At 38.0% G+C, this 21,926-nt stretch overlaps 1 protein-coding gene and 1 long non-coding RNA gene across 3 annotated transcripts; both read left to right on the top strand.

Moving 5' to 3' along the window:
- Window positions 1–2,327: 2,327 nt before the first annotated feature.
- LOC125145462 lies at window positions 2,328–3,871 on the top strand. Of its 2 annotated transcripts, XR_007143850.1 has the most exons (4): window positions 2,328–2,624; window positions 2,703–2,787; window positions 2,881–2,958; window positions 3,056–3,869. It is a non-coding gene; the product is annotated as an uncharacterized LOC125145462 (long non-coding RNA). The 2 variants fall into 2 exon arrangements; XR_007143849.1 differs by having other exon boundaries at window positions 2,328–2,787; window positions 3,056–3,871.
- A 2,884-nt stretch (window positions 3,872–6,755) lies between these two features.
- Window positions 6,756–15,442, top strand: LOC125145457 (DLA class I histocompatibility antigen, A9/A9 alpha chain-like). Its single transcript, XM_047818276.1, has 7 exons — window positions 6,756–7,088; window positions 9,057–9,302; window positions 9,590–9,841; window positions 12,820–12,948; window positions 13,372–13,503; window positions 13,625–13,705; window positions 13,812–15,442. Exons 1-7 carry the CDS (start codon window positions 7,037–7,039, stop codon window positions 13,823–13,825), a joined length of 906 nt encoding a protein of 301 aa, XP_047674232.1. The 5' UTR covers window positions 6,756–7,036; the 3' UTR covers window positions 13,826–15,442.
- Window positions 15,443–21,926: the final 6,484 nt, after the last annotated feature.

The raw sequence follows: 21,926 nt of genomic DNA, 5'->3' as shown, positions 1-21,926 counted from the left end.
CCTCAATTTTGAGCATGAGCAAAATTAGATCAATAAACCTCCGGGCCTGCATTGACTCGAGGGCGGACAGAAATTTTATTGGTGAAGGTTTGGCCCGCAGCTTGAAGCTCCGTTTGAAGGCACTCCTGCAACTCATACTGGTTCATGCCATGAAAAGGCACCCGTTGGCTGCTGGGCACATAACCATGCAGACAGATTGGCTCACCTTGTGCATTGGCCCTCATACAGAGCGTCTGCCACTATATGTCACTCGGGCTCCCGAGTTACGTCTTATCTTGGGATTTTTGGAATTTTTTACTGATTTGAATGAGTTCTGTAAACAAAAATGGGAATTCTTCAAATATAGAGTTAGAAATATTGCAATTAAAAGAATTAAAATGATTAAAACTGAAATAAATGAAGCAGTGACTAAACATTTAAAAAACAATGGATAGTTAACTATAAAGGAGATTAGCACAGATGAAGAGAAATTGGAGAAAAAAGATTAGTTTACAACTTGATGAATATTATACAGATATGGCAAAAGGTGCCCTTATAAGGGGGGGCACGGTGGCTTAGTGGTTAGTGCGTTCGCCTGACACCTCCAGGGTTGGGGGTTCGATTCCCGCCTCCACCTTTTGTGTGTGGAGTTTGCATGTTCTCCCCGTGCCTCGGGGGTTTCCTCCCCCGGTCCAAAGACATGCATGGTAGGTTGATTGGAAAATTGTCCATAGTGGTTGTGTGTGTGTGTGTGTGTGTGTGTGTGTGTGTGAATGAGAGTGTGTGTGTGCCCTGCAATGGGTTGGCACTCCATCCAGGGTGTATCCTGCCTTGATGCCCGATGATGCCTAAAATAGGCACAGGCTCCCTGTTAGAGGGCTGCATTGGGATTGGGCTCCTGCGGGACCCACGGGACCCAACGCAAATCTCGCGGGAGCGGGCGGTTTCACCTTTGCCCCGGGCGGGAGTGGGCGGTCAGAAAATTTAGTGGGAGATCCGCGGGACCCGGTGGGATTTGGCGTGTAGCCTAATAATAAGAACACATGACGTTGAGAAGAAGATTAAAGGCTGTTTACTTGACAAAAGCAAAGCAAGGCAAGTCAGACATCTGGACACAATTCTCAATTGTCACTGAAAAAAATTGGAAAGAGTTAAACTTGCAATAAATGTGCAAAAGTGTTCATTTACAACGGACATAAATCTGGCACATCTGGCCAGTACTTGCACAGTTCTCAGTGGTCAAAGCAAGCTCTCATTCTCCAATAAATCCCTTCCTGCTCACGTTAAACAAGATACTATGGAAAAATGTGTAGCACTTTAAAAAATGAGGTGCCGCTAGTTGTGGTTTTGTTAAAATGGTTAATGTTTTATAATAAAAAAAACAAATGTTTTTGTCAGGTGTGTTGCTTTGGTTTAGTATTAATTTATCTTATTTAAATGCAATCATGTTTAATTCTGTTATTCTGGACATTAGCCTGAACTAATAATTAGTCTGATCATTTGTATACAATCAAAATTTTCACAAGCTCTCAAGAAAAAATCCACGGGAGTGGGCGGGAGTTGACACAAACATTGCGGGTGCGGGCGGGAGTGGAACACGCAGCTTGTGGGCACGGGCGGTCCTGGTCAAAAATTCAGCAGGAGTGGGCGGGTGCGGGTTTATAAAAACAGTCCCGCACAGGTCTCTACTCCCTGTGACCCGAGAAGTTCGGATAAGCGGTAGAAAATGAATGAATGCCTTTATAAGCTCAAGGGCAAAATGGTTAGAGGAAGGCAAAAAAAATCTAATTATGTTTTCTTGTTAAACCTACTAGCCTATGTAAAACTTTATAAGCCCTTAAGATTAACAGAGTACTTAGCATTGACCCCATTGTAATCTTAAAATCTGACTTTAAGTTTTATGGTAAACTTTATTCTTTCAATTTTGACCCCAATAGCAGAAGCTCCTTTATCAATGAAATTAAAAGGTGGATCCTTATAATTAACAAAAATTATAAGGCAACCTGTGATTCTAATAAAACAATCAATGAGGTTAAGAATGCTTTACACTCAATGAGAAAAGATAACACCCCTGATCTTGATGGGCTCTCAGTGGAATTTTATATCCATTTTTTAAGTATATAAAATACCCATTATTCTGTATGTACAAAGAATGTATAGAGCAGAAAGAAACTACAATGAAACAGGGGATTATCTCGCTTATTCCCAAACCTGATAAAGATACACTTTTATTTAAGAACTGGCACACTGTTACACTGTTAACAATTGATTATAAAATTCTTTTTTTTAACAGGTTAAAATCAGGTTTGGATATTATCATCTCAGAAACGCAATCAGGTTTCCTTATGTGACCGGATTGAGACTACTTTCGCTTTAAGAGGGTGGGTAGGATAATTACACAGGTGTTTAAAGTCTCGCGACACTGAGAATCTATCGTTTGATCCCGTTCCCTCTGGTATGTGTGTGCGTTGGAAGGACTGCTGCGACTAGTCTGTTATACGATCTTGTTAAAAAGTATCGTTCTATTTCGTTTCCTCTGGTATGCCTGTGTCCTAAAGGTCGCTGTGGATATTCTGCCCCTTCAATTTGGTGGAGTTAGCGACTTTAGTGATTGCTGGGCATTCTTAAGGGGTGTCCTGTATCAGGTAAAGATGCTGCGGTGGTGTTTTAAGAGTTGAACGTATAATTACGAGATATCGTGTAAATTAAGTGTGTTGCTACAGTTCCTAAAAGTAGACGCACCGCTTTCCAGAACAGGATGTGTAGCAAATAACCAATTGCTCGATAACACCTGAGATCACTAGCCAGGTAATCATGCTGCTGTTATTCTTATTGAAGTGTGGGGTATTTATTGTGTAATATAGAGAGATGGTAATGTTAAAACGTAACTGTTTATTGTAGCTTCGTTCATATTGGACAAAGGGGAAAAGCTTCTCTTCAATTGAGGTAGCCAGGTTAATCTGGCTGTTTAAAAAGGAGGTATGTAATTTGGATTTGTGAAATGCCCATGTCTTATACTGTGTATATTTGATGCTCCATTTTATTTGAAATGTATTAAATGTGTTTTTATTTATAGGAGTACTTTTGGCTGTTGATTGGGCAACCACTGTTTCTTTCCTTTTTGTATTTTTCTATTTATTTTCTTTTTAAGTTTGATCTCCCTCTACTTGGGTTTGCGCTGTGGGTTTGTGTAGGAATTGAGTTCTTGTGTATTGGGTGTTTGCTTATTTGTTTATTCTTTGGATTTGAGGTGCGATCGAAATATTTTTCATACAGGTTTATTTTTGATGTGATTTTTGTGTTTAATTTTTTTTATTAAATGCCAGAACCCATTCCTTTATGCCCAGTGAGTGTTTAAATCTGAACCAGTAGGGGGGGAATCTGTTGAGTCTTTTTATATGTGAAGCTCGTATTTTATCATTGCTGTTAAATAAATTGTAAACTCCTTTGTACTCTGGCTTCTAATTCATTCACTTGAATTGCTTGAGCGGGTTGTCTTATTTCTCCCACTAAGTTGCTAAAGTGGGGGTGGCGTAGTCACTCTTAGTTGAATTATCCCAAATTAGGAATTTATATCCTATGGTTCCTATGCCTTTGGTCACACTTAAAAATCGAAATATGTCTAATAACATAAGGTTATTGCTTGACCTTTTATATTATTTTGATTTAGTGCAATCTGTTGCCCTTATAAAATCACTCAACTGGCTGACACTTCCTTATTTTTAAAAGATGAAACAGTTGACCCATGTGTTGAATTTAGTAAAGTTTTTCTCAGGTGCTTCTGGTCTAAACGTAAATTTTGCCAAGTGTGATCTATTGCCACTCCAGGAATGTAAGGAATCTCCTTTTAACAATATTCTGCTGAAATACATTGTTAAATACAGTAATAAATTAAATTTCTGATTTCTGTTTTCGTTACATTAATTTTGCTTAATTTTCTTCATCGCTTTTCTCTTCAATTGTTTTTGCCTTTTTGTCACTCTTTCCTCACTAACATCTGCCGGTTGTTTTAATAAAAATCTTTCCGGTCGGCATATCAGATAGTCGCACAAGTTAAAATTTTTTAAGGTATCCAACGCTCAAAACGAATCCGGAAATTGCAGATCCGCAGATGGTTGGTACCTCACGCAGCACCTTTGCGACTCTCCATAGGAAAGGAAATTTATCAGCCTTCGTTTGTCGTGTGCAGTGGAAAGGCGGCTTTAACCAAGTGAGACACGGGAAGCTGAGGCAGTGGAAACAGAGCACACGTGGTTGTTGGGGATCTTTGTTTCGGTGGCGGCGGCTCAGATGCTCGTATCTCAAAAATTTGCTCGAATCTCAAGGCAAAAATTTGGTCGTATCTCAAAAAAATTTGTATGTCAAAGCACTCGTATCTCGAAGTATCACTGTATCTAGGTATCCGCATAATCAGAAATGTTGTAACTAGACAAAACCTTAATTTTAGTGGAAAGATTGCTAAATTTTTAACTCCTGGCTTTAACAGGATCTGAGCTTGGTGTGTAGAGTCCTCATATCCAAAGTGGATGGACTTTTTGTTTACCCCTCCCTTTCTGTGTTTATTAATGACAACTTTATCAAAGAAATCACTATGCATTTCTAAAGTTTTGTTTTGAAATATAAACCACATAAACTTAAAAGGAATGGGCTTTCTGGCTGTAAGACTTGGGGGGCCTTGATTTTTTTTTATGCTTTACACTGTCAGTACTTTTAGAGTTAACTGGATCAAAAGATGTCTCAGTCAGTGATTACTCATATCTCCTGTCGGTTTTTTATTCCAAATATGTTTAATATGAAAGGTGGCCTCTCCTTTGTCTTAAAATATAATTATTCCCCTTCTATATTACCAATCTCCTTATCCAAATTTCACCAGCATTGTCTTCTTGCCTGGAAATTGTTTTTCTCACAACTCATTTGGAACAATGAAAAAATTATGGTTTGGAATATGTTTTTTCCCTAGGTTGATAGTAACATATGTAACATTCTTTCTTTGTTTGACAACTCTGATATGTTGTCTTACGGCAAATTACTGATGGCAAATTACTTTCTATGGTCTGCCCACAATGTCAAGATGACATTCACCCAGGTTTAATTGTTCTCATTGAGAGTCACTTAGCCTTTAGCTCATATGAGATTATACAATCTAAATTACTTTCAGATGGTATCGATATAACAGATAGGAAATGTAATAAAAACCATATTTGCTGTATTTTTCAGACTTAAAGAACAATTACTGCTAGAGGACAATTTTACTGGATATCTTGTCAAGATATTAAAAGCCTGGCTTATGCCGAATAAATACTGCATTTCTAGCTAAACAAATATAGTCTAAGATCCTCTACAAGATATCCCCGGTGAACTCTGTTTTGTCCAGATATTTCGAGATAGATAATAAATGCGCCTTCTGTGATACTCTAAATCAGGGGTGTCAAACTCAAATTCACAGTGGGCCAAAATATAAAACTGAGATAAAGTCAAGGGCCAAACTGAATATTTATTCAAAAATTAACTGCAACTGATATGTAATGTTCAACCTTTTTCATGTGGAAACAAACTTTAGTTTTGCTTAAATACAGGATTTGGAACAACCAGAGCTTGATATTACAAACACATAAGAAATTAAATTTGAAATAAAAGACACATCAGTGGTGTTCATTTCACAAACTTTGACCATACACTTCTTGACAAACTCTCCCTCATTAAAGGGCAGATTTTGCTGTCTCTGCCACCACAATAAAGCTTTACAGCCTTTACAGCAGCTTCACTTATTGTTTTGCTTTCATGAACATAGTCTGCCGGGAAACCAGACTTTTTTCATCTCCTTCCCCTTCTGGAGCTTCTGCTTTACGCCAGGTCCTTATACTTCTCATAATGTTTCGTTTCATAGTGTCTTCTTATGTTATATTCTTTCATTACAGACACGTTAGCTCCGTTAGCACACAAGACAAACAGGTCTGTCCGTCATATTCGTGAACAGATAATCTGCCACCCACTTGTCTTGAAAGCTCCTATTGTTCATCTTTTGTTTGGCCATTTTTGTGGAGGGTGGAATTAACTTGCCTGATGTGACTGTAACATGGTTGTTAACGACTGTCAGCAGAGAATGAGGGGCGCTCGGCTAGCCAGCTGTAATGCACAAATTTGGCCCACGGGTTTGACACCCCTGCTCAAGATGAAACTCTTATCTGTTCTTGGACTGTGAGAAGGCAAAAATAGTTTTAACTATCCTAAAATGTCATGTCTTTGACCACCTCAATGTATCTTAGTAATAAAGATATATTTTTTTATTATGAAATTTAAAAAATTAACCTTTTGAACATTAGTTAATTATTTTGTCTTAAAGGCAAAATTCTTCATTCATAACCAAAGATTTCAAAAGCACAACAACCTTTCCCCCTGTTTATAATAGAAACCAATTCACTTTTAAAATGAATTATATTAATAAAAACAACAGCAGGCTTTTACATTTATAAGACATTGTGTTTCTAAAGAAAATGTGTTGCTTTTTTATTATTCTCAAACTGTTTGTACCATGTGACTGTCCTCAAGACTTTGTCCCTTATTTTGTACACTTATATTATTCATCCTGTTTTGTACTTTAAATTTCCTTGCTGTAATTGTGTATCTTTACTGTAATTAATGTATTTTGTGACTGTAGTTGCCTTTTGTGTTCTGTTTTGTATTGTCTCATGTTATTGCAATAAAAAATAAGTAATAAAATAGAGCAACACAGGAATAACCCGAAACATGGGAGAGAACACAAATGTCTCTGAGAACTGTCCCAGAATTTCCTGACAGGTATAATAGATTCTTCTTCATTTATTTTTATTATTTGTTTCCCCTAAATTCAGTTATTTATTTGTGAATGCACAATGCGTTCATATTATTTATGTAGTGCACTTTAATTCTGGTAAATCTTCATACGGCAGGAAAGGGGCGGGGCTTTATTTTACGTCACTGCCGTCTCACCTGTGCTGCAATCTTTCTAGAAAAAATATTCAGAGCCACGTTCTTCCTAAGTTTTATCAGACGCTGTAGATCACAGAGGGAGACAAATATGAGAACGATATTCTTGCTTATCTTGTTATGCTCTTTTAGAAAATCGACAGGTGAGTTCTGGAGTTGTTTAAACTTTAGTGTAAGTTCTATCAAACTGCAATAACAATCGGTAGTGTGATGTTCTATAATAGAGAGTTTTAAATGTACGATTGACACCTGAGCGCATCCTAGATACTAGATTGCGGTTCTTTTGGCGGTAAATCCGCAGTGCGCTGCTGCAAACATGTAAACATTATTGCGATTTATTCTTCATGATTTGTGAGTTTAAGTTATCCTGTACGACATCAGGTTTTTTTATTGCTACGATTTTTGTTTTGTTTACTTTCCGACAGCCTTGTTAAATTGGTCCATAAAAAAACTCATTTCGGTCCCTTTCCTCGACATTGCCGCTACGTTTTAAAGAGTCGAAGCGTAAATAAACGCCAGGCTGAAATTACGTACGTCGAAGCGTCTTACGTTTTACCGTTGCGCGCATATACACAGGCGTGAAGGTTTTCAGATGTTTCTGAAGGTGTTCAGATGTGTGGATGTGAATCTTTTTAAAACGATTATAAATGGTAGTGTGGACGCTGAGAGTTTTTAGATGAAAGTTTTAGACTTAGTTTAAGATATCTTCCGTATCCTCGTCATTCACAAGGCCAGCACTCACTCGTCTCCCTGTGTCTCGCCCTTCACTTTTCTCAATAAAAACCTCGACTTGATGCAAGTCGAAAATTTATAATACGAGCTGTAGCTAAGGACTGAGGAGAGGTAACTACCAGGTTAATGCTAATCACTGTGTTAATATGTAGTATGTGAATTTAGGTCCCATTTGCTATCGTCTTACAGCTCTATTCACAAGGCACTGTGTAATAACATACACAGGCTGTCAGTAGAAATAAATAATAATAAAAATAAATACTAGCATCAACTAGACCATCTTCGTTTGTGAATCATTTTAAACATGTTTTTTTAGCTGAACCCTTGTTTTAGTTCCTTAGTCAACACTTAAAAATGCATGTAAGGTCATATTCATGAAACACTTTGCCTATTAGGATATAACATTATTTCCAATTACACTTATTGGAGTTGTGAAAGCTTTTAGAGGTTGATTTTAAAAGGCTTCATACATAGTGGCATTGTGAAATATTTATGTTCTAACCCATAAAACTTTTATAATTTGTTCATAAGGTAGGTAATACTGAACTGACATGAATTATCCTTCTTTGAGTTTTTCAGTAAACAGTGTAGCAAAAAAAAGAAAGAAAGGACAGGCCATTATTATTCAATACTCTGCTTGGGTTAAAAATATTTTCAGTAAAATTGAATGTGGAAATACACATTTAAAGAATCATTACAGTAAAAAAAAAGAAAGGAGCACATGCTTGTCAGTTTAGCATATATTGGTGAAGGTTGTTAGTGAATAAAATAAATGTTATAAACCACTCGACATTGCCGCTACTGTGTAACCTTGTAACCACCCCATCCCACTAGGAACAATGCTTTCAGCTCACACTCAAGTCAAACAAGTGTTAAAAGAAAAAACTGACCTGTCAAAAAATTCACAAATCAAGGCAATCTGTCTGAGTTAAGTATGAGCCATCTAAGAGGTAAATTATAATAACCCTAGGGTTTTATTTCCTTTTATGTCTTATAAGATAAATATCTCAGCTGTCAACTCAAGAACTTAGACAAGGGTTAAAACTTAAGAACTCAAACTTTTTTAAAACTTTTTTTGTTTTAAAAATAAATAGTCACAATAAAAATGTGGATGCCAGACAGGATGCCTGCATTACCAGAAATCATAAATCATCAAGAAAAACATGCAATAATGTTTACATACAGCAAAGAGATATCTGTATTTCAAAACGAATGTTTATCTTTACTTTGGTAATTACATTGGAAGGGTGATTTCTGACTAATGAATTTTCCGTTCATCCATCTTTCATACTACCTTTCCTACTCAGAGTTACAGGGGAAATATTAAGAAGTTGAAAAGACAGAACAGCAATTAAATAATTGTATTTCCACTTTTGTAGCCAGTCACTGGATGCAGTATGTCACTGCCATCACACCAGAAATCAACTCCACAGTTGGTAAACTGGATGGTGAGCAGTTTGTGTGCTACCAGAGTACAAGGGTAATATCAAAAGCTCAGTGGTTAGAGAACATCCATAATGATGTCCCAGATTACTGGAAAAATGAGAAGAACCGCATATGGCGTGAAAATGAGGACCTCCAACATCATCTAAATCAAATAGTGGAACACTTTCATGATATTAAAGGTGAGAACAAACAGACAACCAACACATTATCTTCTTTCCAGCTGTTGCTTCTTTGGGAAATATTTTCATTACTGGAATTTATTTTTTTTAATTTTTAATTTTTTATAACAGTTAAATAACAGTTACACGTTTATATAATATAAAAATTAGCATCATACTCACAGAAGTTCTTTTTGTACTTTTTTTGCTGTCTTGCTTAAATAGACATGTAGAAGATTATTACTGTCCAACATATCAACAATACAGATAAAACATAGTTACTTTTTTTTGTGTGCATATATGTGCAGGTAATCATACACTACACAGGACGCATAGATGTGAACTTGATGATAACGGCACCCAGAAAGGTTTCATTGGATTCTCTTACGATGGGCAAGATTTCATCATTCTGAATCTGACTACTGGAAACTGGACTGCAGCTAATGACCGAGCTGAGCGCTTTTTAAAGAACTGGGAATCTGCCATAACTGAGTCCATTCACTGGAAGCACCACCTGAACACCTGCATTGAATGGTTAAGGCTGTTGCTGGAACTGAAAGGTAAAGTATGTCATCTGATCTTTATTACTGTAACTGCCAATGCTTAAACACACATACAGAAAAAACACTGACCAGTGTAAATACTGTATGTTAAACAATACTGCATGCAGTAATACTATAATGAACACAGTTACATAGCAACAGGTCCCTGAGATAATGTAAAGAATTGTGCAAACCAGCAAACGACTGAAATGTTATACAGTGTGTGGAAAGAGCAAAAAACTGCAAAAACAGCATGTAAACAGGTTGATGGATGTATATTGGAAGTGTGTGTATTTGGTGTAGGTCTGTTCAGTCCATACAGATGATGTGTGTGTATGTTGTGCTCAGAACAGTTCAGTTCCAGTTATTAAAGAGTCCGATGGCTTGTGGGAAGAAACTGTTACACAGTCTGGTCGTGAGGGCCCAAATGCTTCGGTATTTTTTCCACACAGCAGGAGGGTGAAGAGTGTATGTGAGGGGTGTGTGGGGTCATCCACAATGCTGTTGGCTTCCCGGATGCAGCGCGTGGTTTGTGTCCATGATAGAGGGAAGAGAGACTCCAATGTTCTTCTCAGGGTCTTGTGATCCGAGACAGTTCGTACAGTTCCCAAACCAGACAGTGATGCAGCTGCTCAGAATGCTCTCAATTCAATCCAATTCAAGTTTATTTGTATAGCGCTTTTTACATTTGACATTGTTGTATAGAAACACACACATTCTGATAGTGTACACACTAATAACACACTCCTGCACATATACACACAGACACGCACAGATATTGTACACACTAATAACACACTCCCTCAGTACGAAACACACATATTCACACATTGATATTGTACACAATAAAAACACACTCCTGCACATATACACACATACATGTAGTGTATACACTACTAACACATTACTTTCTATAACACACACACTCAAGTCAAGAAGCTTTTATTGTAATTTCAATCATATATAGCTGTTGCAGTACATAGAGAAATGAGACAACGTTTCTCCAGGACCAGGGTGCTACATAAAACAAAGACAGGGCTAAGGACATGTAAGTAGTCCTAGCCACATAAAGTACAACTGTGCAACATGGTGCAGGACAAGACAGACAAGACAGTGCAGACACAAAAGACAGTGCAAACAAAAAAAATTACAAGACAATACACAAAAGACAATACACAGAAACAGCACAGACGAGTGTAAATACTGTATGTTAAACAATACTGCATGCAGTAATACTATAATGAACACAGCTTCATAGCAACAGGTCCCTGAGATAATGTAAAGAATTGTGCAAACCAGCAAATGACTGAAATGTTATATAATGTGTGCAAAGAGCAAAAATGTGCAAAATCACCATGTAAACAGGTTGATGGATGTATATTGGGGCCATCCAGTAACAGTTAAAAAAAAAAGGGCCTGTAGGTAGGTCTATATTTTTATTTCAAGTTTCAATGATTTTGGTGATGGTGATTACGTAGGTATGAATTTAAACAAATTAGCATATCGTGACGTCACTGACTGTGTCTTCAACCCGTGCCTTCGGGCACATCATTGCAAACCTCATTTGCAACCGACAAGTTAAAGCAGTGTTGAGCTGTTTTAATGAATTTTTTAGATGTATTATGGTGCCCGAACTCGTATGACTTTGAATGGTGACCGCGAACATTTTGTTTACTGCAGCCGCAGCCATCATTACCAAGCGTGAACCGTTGACTCTTACAGTGAATGAGAGTAAGAGACGACGCGAACGCACAGGCCATAGTGTGACATCCGTTAGCCAATAGTGTAAACATAGATGAAGTCACAGGTTTTTATTTAAAAGAAATAATGTAGCCTTTGTTTGTATGTAGGCCTAGACAATTTATATATTTACAATACTTACTAAAATATAATTATTATTTTATTGCTTTTGTATTAGTTGTTTGAAGAGTAAAAAAAAATGGTCGGTCTTAATGCAAATTTACAACAGGCAAGTTGGTCAGACTTAAAGCAATATATATATACACAGTATATATATATTGAGTCGATCCTAAATTGACAGGGTCGGTCAGATTATGGCAAACAAGAATATTTTTAAGGATCGCCTGGAAGTGTGTGTATTTGGTGTAGGTCTGTTCAGTCCATACAGGTGATGTGCGTGTATGTTGTGCTCAGAACAGTTCAGTTCTAGTTATTAAGGAGTCTGATGGCTTGTGGGAAGAAATTGTTACACAGTCTGGTCGTGAGGGCCCAAATGTTTCAGTACCTTTTTCCAGACAGCAGGAGGGTGAAGAGTGTTTGTGAGGGGTGTGTGGGGTCATCCACAATGCTGTTAGCTTTGCGGATGCAGTGTGTGGTTTAAGTGTCCATGATAGAGGGAAGAGACACTCCAATGATCTTCTCAGGTGTCCTCACTATCCGCTGCAGGGTCTTGTGATCCGAGACAGTTCGTACAGTTCCCAAACCAGACAGTGATGCAGCTGCTAGGAATGCTTTCAATTCAATTTCAAAGTCACTTTTTACAATTGACATTGTCTCAAAGCAGCTTTACAGAACATAAACATAATATTAATATAAAGAATAATATAAAGATTAAAAGAATACAAAATTCAAGATTATTATTAGATATATAGTTCACAATGTGTATGTATTTATCCTCAATGAGAAATTCTGAGGTGACTCAGGCAGCAGTGGCAAGGAAAAACTCCCTTAATCTCAATGGTCACTCCCTCACTACAACACGCACACACATTGATACTGTACACACTAATAACACACACACACACACAGATAGTGTACACACTACCTCACTACAACACACTCACACGCACATTGATATTGCACACAATAATGCACTCCTGCACATATACACACAAACAAACACAAATAATATTAGGTGACGGTGTGGGGGGTTTCAAAAATAATTGTGAAAATATTGATTAAATGCTATACACAGTATTCATTAAGAAGATGAAAAATTGACAGCACTTAAAATAACTGTATTTGCACTTCTGTAGACAGTCACATGCTGCAAAACCTCACTCCCATCACACCAGCAATCGACTCTACTAGTGGTCATCTGGTTGCTGATGTGCAGTTGCTGCTGTTGTGCACAAACGCCACAAAGATCCCAGAGACGGATGCTGGTAAGAAAGAGTAACAGAGACATTTTTTTGGCCTGGAAATCCATAGACTCGTCCAAATCAAGCAGTGATAGTATGTATTCATAATACAAAAAAAAGAAGAAAAAAACGTTGAAACCTTTATTGTTAAATGTTATTTGGCTCAGTAGTTTGACTCTGATTCGGTCTCATTTGTTATTATTTAAACATAAGAAATAAAACTTTTAATAACATGCTGTTATAAAAATTAACAGTGATTGAGTGGAGTTGCATTAGTATGGTTTGGTGACTGTTATTCATCTTATCCTGCAGCAATCTGAAAAGAACAAACATTCTTTTATCAATTTACAGCAACAATGAATGAAATATTTGGCCGTATTTTTAGACATAGAGGTTTTTCCTTATTTAATGTTGCAGCAGATAATAAAGACTGTGCTGGTTTAACAGGTAAAGGATCAGATGGACGACCAGATTTGCCATTATTCACTATCTTTGGTGTCATCGTTCTCTTTCTTGTCGCTGCTGCTGCCTTATTCTGCATGAAGTGGAAAAAGAAAAATGGAGACATTCTATTGAAAGGTGTCTTAAATTACCATATTTTAATATTTAAAATATTAAATATATTGGAGGTTTAATTGCATAAACCAGTATTGAGAGTGTAGATGTGATTGGATTTACTATGTGTAAATTATTTTTACAGATTATTTACAGAATGTGAATTTTAACAACTGTCCTTTCAAGACCCGTCTTTCAGACTTCACAAGTGTTCCAGTCGAACCCTGTAAGTGAATTTCTGACATATACTGGGATATATAGCATTAATCTATTTTTAATGAGTTTTTCCTACATTTACCATACAATTGCTAATGGTTTGCATGTTTTTACAGCCTTTGAAGATTGAAGCCATCATCGACTGCTATTTCTGTTCATCAGTGTCCATTTGGAGTAACTCAGTTTATCAGTAGTAGGTGATTTAATCATGTCTTAAAGATGAAGCTTTTTATTATGAAACTTGATGGTCCTGTCATCCTGAGGTCAGTATTTGGGCAGTAGGTGAGAGAAATAACTAAAAAAAAATTGGTATTGACTCTTATTGTCACTGTTATCATGCTGGTATAGTATATTCGTCGGTGTGCAATTACCGACTTCCACTGACATGGTAGTTGTCAATGGTGTGTGTTGCTGGTACAAATATAGACAAAAAGTAAAAACTTTGGATCGTTTGGATTGGATTATTATTCACACGTGTGCTACAGATGCAGTACATAGAGTTTGAATGTTAGACTGAATTTTATTTTTATTTTTTTTTAAACCTTAGAGTTTTCTGTGAATGTGTTTGGCACTGTGCTGTCTGTTCTGCTGGTGTGTGTGGGTGTGTGAGAGAGAGACTAGTACAAGTGGATCAGATACAGCAGTATTTGCTGATAGTTATGACACATTTTATTGCTGTTTTACGGCAGATTATTTATGTGATATGAATGGACCAAGTGACATTGCACTGAGTAAATGAATTATTGTTCATTTCATTAAGGACAAATTTACATATTTACTAATGTTATTACTCTATATTGAAAATGAAGTGACATTTATGTATTTATAAACCAGGACATTTCTCTGAGTGCAAATGTTTGCATAGCCTCAATAATAACAGTTTTCAGATAAGAGTTTTCAGACATTTTCCCCAATTTCTTTTCCCCGATTTACTGCCAATTCCCAAATCCCCAGCCTCCTCTATGCTATTCTGTAACAACCATCAACAGGAGCTCATATCCATGATTACTTTTGAAACTAGTTGTAACATCCACCATGATTCCTCTCCAGCCAGTGGTGGACTAAGACAATAATTCCGGCATGGAATTTGACTCCATCCCAGGCCACCTTCGCTTGGCCACCTTCTCAACAACAACAAAAAAACATTCGAAGTATCTGGAGGATTTTTAAACATCACATTTAAGACTTTTTAAAGACCTTTTTGAGAGCTTCAAATTAAAAGGTGAAATCACCGTTAATGTATGATTTTCAATTTTATGATTTGGATTTTGGATACTGTGTTTAACTGTTTTTTTTTTTATCCTGATGCCTGTTTTTCACACCCATATATTCTGCTTACTGTTTTGGATTAATCTGCCCTGTGTTTTTGCACTGCACATGGATCCTTCTGGTGTCCCCTTGTGTTAGTTTTGAAACATATAGTTTTTCTTTTTTTTAAAGCAACAACAGGAGGAGATACAAACTTTTGCACTCAGCTGGGCATTGTTATGGAAGTGTTTCCATATAGTGTTTTCTGCAGAGCAACATTTATATATATATGAGACTCTTTCATCTTGAAGGAAATGTTTGGTGTAACTGAAGTATAATAAATTACCTACTGCTTAAAAGAATGCACTTTGTTACCAGATAGGATTTATATTATTTTTTTGTACTATATTACTGGTAAATTGCCTGATGAACATGAATATTAAGAATATAAAGCATATTTGTTTGCTTCTATGTTATTAACAAAAAACCTGCATACCAATGAAGTGTTTGTGTTTTACTCTTTTATCAATATATTGCACTTTATTATCATATATTGTACAGCAGTTTGGTTGTGTAATTTGTAGTAATCTACACAGTGCTGCTTAAATCTCATTTAGCATATCTCTCTGAAATCATGACTCAAACTCGATATAAAAATAATTACCTTTTATTTTTTTTAAATAAATTAGGAACCTAAAAAGCAATATGAGTAAACAAAGTGATGGCATAAAAACTAAATTTCACATCAGTTCAACAAATTAATATTGACAGTGTGTCCTTAGTAAAGACTAATATTGAAAATATCTAGGTTAGCCAGTCTCGAGTGAAAAAGTGGAGAATAGAAGAGGACTTGTATTACTGACAATGTTAGACCCTTATTAAAAGTAGTTTATATCAGTGTTGTATAAAGTACTAGAAAGCAATACTTGAGAAAAAGTACAAGTATCGTATTAGAAAAAGACTTTGGTAGAAGTGAAAGTCACCTTTTGGAATATTACTCAAGTAAAGGGTCGCCGTGCAGTGCACGGCACGGAAGTCAAAGTGACCACTAGGGGATGACCCAGAAACAAGCTTCAATTCATCTTTAAAGCATCAAATCCTCTAAAAACACGAAAAAACCTATTTACCTAGTAAAGTTTATACTCTCAATATTTTTTAAGCCCACACACAAAGCATAATATGATTCACAGCCTTCATACTATTAGAAAAAATTTTTGGACAAAACTGACCTAGGTGGCGCTAGACCGGTTTTTCCCTTACCTTTAGACGCGTCCCTTTCTTCACTGGGGTAATATATTCCAAAACAAATAATCCACAAAAATCCACACAGGTCCAAGGAACTGAAATCCAAAACGCTTTGGTCGCGCCGCAAATATAGGTCGCGCCTCTGTAACTTTGTCGAACTTTTGTAAGCTCACCCGTGTGTCAAAGTATGTGGGAGCTGTCATGTAGGCGGAGACCCTTAAGAGGTGATATTTACTGTACTTAAGTATCAAAAGTAATTTTCTGATATATAATGTACTTAAGTATTTGAAGTAAAAAGTAAAATTTCAGTGATTTTCGGTAGGCATAAGAGCAGGGGCGGTTCTAGGATTTCATCTTTACGGGTTTTAGCCCTCAGTGAGAATTTAAAACAAGAAGAGTTTTATATTATATATTATATGACTACATTGTAAGCCAAAAGTTATGGTATTATTAAATGGCAAAAGTGGACACCAAAATTTTATGCTTGATGTAATGATGGCAGTCTTGAATCAAATCAGTGTGCATTCTCTACAAACAGTGTGTTAAATGAATGCAGTCACTAATATACAAATATTCACAAGACAAAAACCAAATCAACTAATGTTATTTTTATTTAGTATTGAATGGATTGTTTCCCTTAATATTTTGTTTGTGCTACAACTCTGGTAAGAAGAATAGTGAAATTTCACTGCTTCTGGTTGCCGTATTTGCGGCTTTCAGCCGATTAACGTTATAGATAAATGCCTCCAGCTCTGGATGCGCGTGCACGCTGCGCGTGCCTGTGCTTCTCCGTAGAGCGTGCGTACTTGCGTAATACAATCTAGGAGCAGTGATTCGCCAAACCTCCCTTATTGCAGTCACACACATTTCTTCTGATTTTATTTTGTAGTAACGAGTAACGAAGATGCTTAGTGGAAATATAACGGAGTAAAAGTATACATTTTTTTCTAGGAAATGTAGTGGAGTAAAAGTGAAAGTTGACATAAACTTAAATAGCGAAGTAAAGTACAGATACGTAAAATTTCTACTTAAGTACAGTAATGGAGTATTTTTGCTGCGTTACATTACGACACTGGTTTATATTGACTGTACTGCTTTTTTACCAGTATATTCCCAGAGGGTACCTTACCAGCTAATTAGACTTATATTAGTTTGATTAAAATAAATGATTAATCATGAATAATCAGTCATTTAATGTCAGCACAGTGCAAGTTAGTATGAACCGATGTGTGTGCATCTGATCGGCTAACAATTTGAAATGTCCCTTTTAAAATGAACCGGATTAGTCCCCTGGTTGATTATATTGATAGGGCCAGTGGATAAGGAGAGAAAGTACTTTACAAATGAACAGTAAAATTAATTTTAACGATTGTAGTGTTGCTTTAAGATTTCTCTGGTTTTGCTGGGGGTGGGGCTTGATTCAACATGAGCACCAGTCGCGCGCTCCTTTAGTCAGCTGAGCTTTACTCAAAGACGACAGACGTGCCGGTTTTTAGAATGAAGATGGAGAGACGCAGCACTCTGATCAAAGCTATTCTAGTCTTCTTTTTTGGGCCTCTGTCATCGACAGGTAAATCGACTTTCTGTAAATCATTTTAGCTAAACTCTATTGATTCAGAATGCTATGTCATTATTTTAGTATTTTAATACATTTATATTTACATTTACAGCATTTGGCAGACGCCCCTATCCAGAGCGACTTACGTAAGTGCTTAAATCTCTAGAGTTGAATACATTAATGCTGGCTCACTACATTACATACTTAAGATACCCTGAGTTTAAAACATTTGTTCAAAGTTACAATGAAAAAGTGTCAGTTTTTTTTAGATGCAAAAGATAGGGAAAGAAGTGCTAGTTGAAGTGTTTCCTGAATAAGTAGGTCTTCAACTGCCACTTGAAAATAGCCAGTAACTCAGCTGGCCGGACCTCTAGGGGAAATTTATTCCACCACCTTGTTGCCAGAACAGAGAAGAGTCTTGTAGTATACTTGCCTCTTACCCTGAGAGATGGTGGAACCAGTCGAGCAGTGCTGGTAGATCGGAGGGTGCGGGGTGCAGTGCAAGGAGTGATGAGGGCTTTTAGGTGAGAGGGAGCTGGTCCATGCTTTGTAGGCCAGCATAAGTGTTTTGAATCTGATGTGTGCAGCTACCAGAAGCCAGTGGAGGGATCGCAGCAGTGGGGTGGTATGCGAGAACTTAGGCAGGTTGAAAACAAGCTGGGCAGCTGCATTTTGGATCATTTGCAGAGGACGGATTGCATTCATAGGTAGACCTGCTAGCAGTGCGTTGCAGTAATCCAGTCTAGAAATGACAAGAGACTGAACAAGTACCTGAGCAGCCTGTGTGGACAAAAATGTCCAAATCCTTCTAATGTTGTAGAGAAGAAACCGACATGAGCGAGTCACATTAGCAACATGAGAGGAAAAGGACAGTTGATTGTCCATGGTTACCCCAAGGTTGTGAGCTGTGGCTGAAGGGGAGATCAGATCATTGTCCAAGGATTTAGCAAGATCATGACCTGGGGATGAATCACCTTGGATGAACAGCAGTTCAGTTTTGCTAGGATTGAGCTTTAACTGATGAGCAGTCATCCATTATGATATTTCTGCCAGACATGCTGAGATCTGATCAGAAGCTGTGGTATCTGAGAGTGGGAAAGAGAAGATAAGTTGTGTGAGGAAATAACTTCACCAAGAGAGTGAGTATACAAGGAGAAAAGAAGAGGACCAAGTACTGAGCCCTGTGGGATGCCAGTGGAGAGTCTGCGTAGAGCAGATGTCACTCCCCTCCATGTTACCTGATATGAGCGTCCTTCCAGGTAGGAAGCAAACCATTCCCAAGCTGATCCACAAATCCCAAGACTTCTGAGGGTGGATAAAAGAGTCTTGTGGTTGACCGTATCAAACGCTGCTGAAAGGTCAAGGAGGATAAGGACGGATGACAGTTTGGCTGATCTAGCAGCATGTAGTTTCTGGAATGAGCTGCTTTAAAGCCAGACTGGTTGGGATCTTGGAGGTTGTTCTGTGAGAGATAGACAGACAGTTGATTATAGACAATGCGTTCAAGAATTTTTGAAAGAAACGAGAGAAGTTATACCGATCTGTAGTTACTGATGTCTGATGGATCCAGAGCAGGTTTCTTTAGGATGGGAATAACCCTTGCTCTCTTGATAGTTGTTGGTACCTGACCAGATGCTATGGATCTATTGATGATAGTGGTAATGGAGGGCAGAAGGTCTTGTGAGATGGTGTGGAGCATAGTGGAAGGGAGTGGATCCAATGGGCAGGTTGTACAGTAGGATTGCAGGTGTGGATGAGTTGTAAAATCTCTTCTGCTGCTACAGTTGAGAAATGTGACAACGAAGGTGTAGGGGAATCCATATTCTAAGATCTAAGTGCAGTCGGGTTGAGGGTCCGGCAAATTTCTTCAATCTTCCATGGGGGTTGAGCAGAGAAGAGTTGATGTTGTGGATTTTCCGAGGGTCATGTGAGGAAGCTTCAAGCTTTTCCTTGTAGAAGGAAGTCTTGGCAGAAGTCACATCTGAGGAGAACTTGGCAAGACGTGTTCGGTAAGAATCAAGATCTGCATCAAGTTGTGATATCTTCCACTTTCTCTCGGATGATCTAAGCTCTCTTCGATTGTTGTGCAGCACATCTGAAAGCCAAGGAGCAGAACAAGACGTTTTCTTGGGTTTAGTGGACATAAGGCAGAGGAAGTCCATAGTTGAGGAAAGAGATGAAAGTAAAGTATCTGTGGCTGAGTCCAAGGGTAGTGAGGAAAAAGTCTCAGGATCAGGAAGAGAAGAAAGAGTGCCAGAAGCTACAGAAGAAGGGGAGACAGAGTGAAGGTTGCGGCGGGTAAGAGCAAGGGGGTGAGAGGTAGTTTTAGGTAGGGTAGGCCGCGTGATGGTGAAGGATACCAGGTGATGATCGGAGACGTGCAGTGGGGTAACAGTCACGTCTGTAGCTGGAGAAGAACGGGTGAAAAACAGGCCCAGGACATTGCCTCCTTTGTGTGTGGGGATGTAGCTGTTGAGTGTCAGGGCAAAGGAGTCGAGAAGAGTCAGGAGGGAAGAAGATTGAAGCTTGTCAGAGGGGAGGATGAAGTCACCAAGCACCGTCAGAGGGGAGCTATCGGAAGGGAAAGCACTAAACAGTGAGTCCATTTCTTCCAGGAAGTCACCTATGCCTCTTTTCCACCGGAAAGAACCAGGTGCTGGTTCAGAGCTAGCGCTAGTGCTGGTTCAAAGTTGGTTCCACTGGTGAACCTTCTAAGAACCGGTTTGCTTTTCCACCGGCTAGAGAGCCATCACAGCGCCGAGTGTGATGTCACTGTATACGTGTCACGTGTCCCGGCAACGTTAGCGCAGCGGCGGCAAACACAAACGCATCAACAATGGTGGATGTTGCTTTACTGTTAATGCTTATGGCTTTGCGAACCTACATTGGCATCCAAACGCGGCGAATCCAGCATGCACGTGCAGCTCCATGTAATCTGTATAAACGGAGGTTGTAATCGATAAAGTACATAACGTTATTTTATCGTTAACACAGAAAAAAATTTAGCCTTAGCATGTAGCTACCTACTATCATGTGTGCTGATAATGTATCATATCGCGGTAAAGTAAAAGTCTATTAAACATTAGTATACTTAAGGTACATTATCAAATGCGCTAACAGTAACCCGCCCACAGCTCCAGATGCAAGCGGTTCTTAAGTCTAGACCAGCAACGTTTTGGTGCTACTTAAGAACCACTTTTCCTGGTTCGGAGCCGGTGCTTTGGCGAACCAGCAATCAAACTGCCTCAGTGGAAAAGGGGCACTAGAGGACCAGGAGGGTAGTAAACAACAATGATAACAAGGTTGATTGGAGAGGTAACTGAAATGGCATGGAATTCAAAGGAGGAGATGGTTAAATGAGACAAGAGATGTGTAAAGCACCATTTCTTTGACAACAATAAACCTGTACCTGCCTGTTTCTCGTGGTGAGTGAGAGAAAGCATAGGCAGCGGATAAAGCAGCTGGTGTAGCAGTGTTCTGTGGGGATATCCAGGTTTCTGTTAGAGCAAGAAAATCAAAGGAGTAATGGGAAGTTAAAGCAGAGATAAAAATCAGGTCAGCAAACTTTTAAATAGGTCAGTTTTATTGTATTTTAGAGCAATAAATAGTGACTTGCTTTATGAAGGCTGAGTTTTGAATCGTTTTATGTTCTACAACATCAAAGTAACAACACCACCAAGAAGATTAAGAAGGTTAAGAATTAAGAATGTCCTCTCTGGTTTCTGTTGACAAATTTATTGAATGTTGCTTTACTGTTAATGCTCATGGCTTTGCGAACCTTCATTGGCATACAAACGCGGAGAATCCATCGTGTACGTGCAGCTCCATGTAATTTGTATACAGAGGTTGTAATCGAGAATAACCAAAAGTACATAAGATTATTTTATCATTAACAGAGAAAAAAGTTAGCCATAGCATGTATCTACCTACTATCATGTGTGCTGATAATTGATCATATTGCAGTAAAGTAAAAGTGTATTAAACATTAGTAAACTTTAGGTACATTATCAAAGACGTTAACAGTACACAGCTTAACCACTTGGCTACCACATATATATATATATAAATGGTGCTTGAACTCCAATCAGTGCTTGTTCAGATGTATTCCACCCCTCTCATTGCTTCAGTTACACCTTTCTTTCTATTTTGGTACACGACGGTGAATCTTGATTGTACAGTA

Source organism: Tachysurus fulvidraco, chromosome 9 (genome assembly GCF_022655615.1).
Source record: "Tachysurus fulvidraco isolate hzauxx_2018 chromosome 9, HZAU_PFXX_2.0, whole genome shotgun sequence".
NCBI lineage: Eukaryota > Metazoa > Chordata > Actinopteri > Siluriformes > Bagridae > Tachysurus > Tachysurus fulvidraco.
Note: the sequence above shows the minus strand (reverse complement) of the source record. Positions and strands in the feature narration are given on the sequence as shown.

Coding starts and splice junctions, on each gene's coding strand:
- LOC125145457 (XM_047818276.1), top strand. CDS start 7,037: ATGAGAACGATATTCTTGCTTATCTTGTTATGCTCTTTTAGAAAATCG. Junction 7,089..9,056: donor CTCTTTTAGAAAATCGACAG/GTGAGTTCTGGA, acceptor CCACTTTTGTAG/CCAGTCACTGGATGCAGTAT. Junction 12,949..13,371: donor GATCCCAGAGACGGATGCTG/GTAAGAAAGAGT, acceptor CTGGTTTAACAG/GTAAAGGATCAGATGGACGA.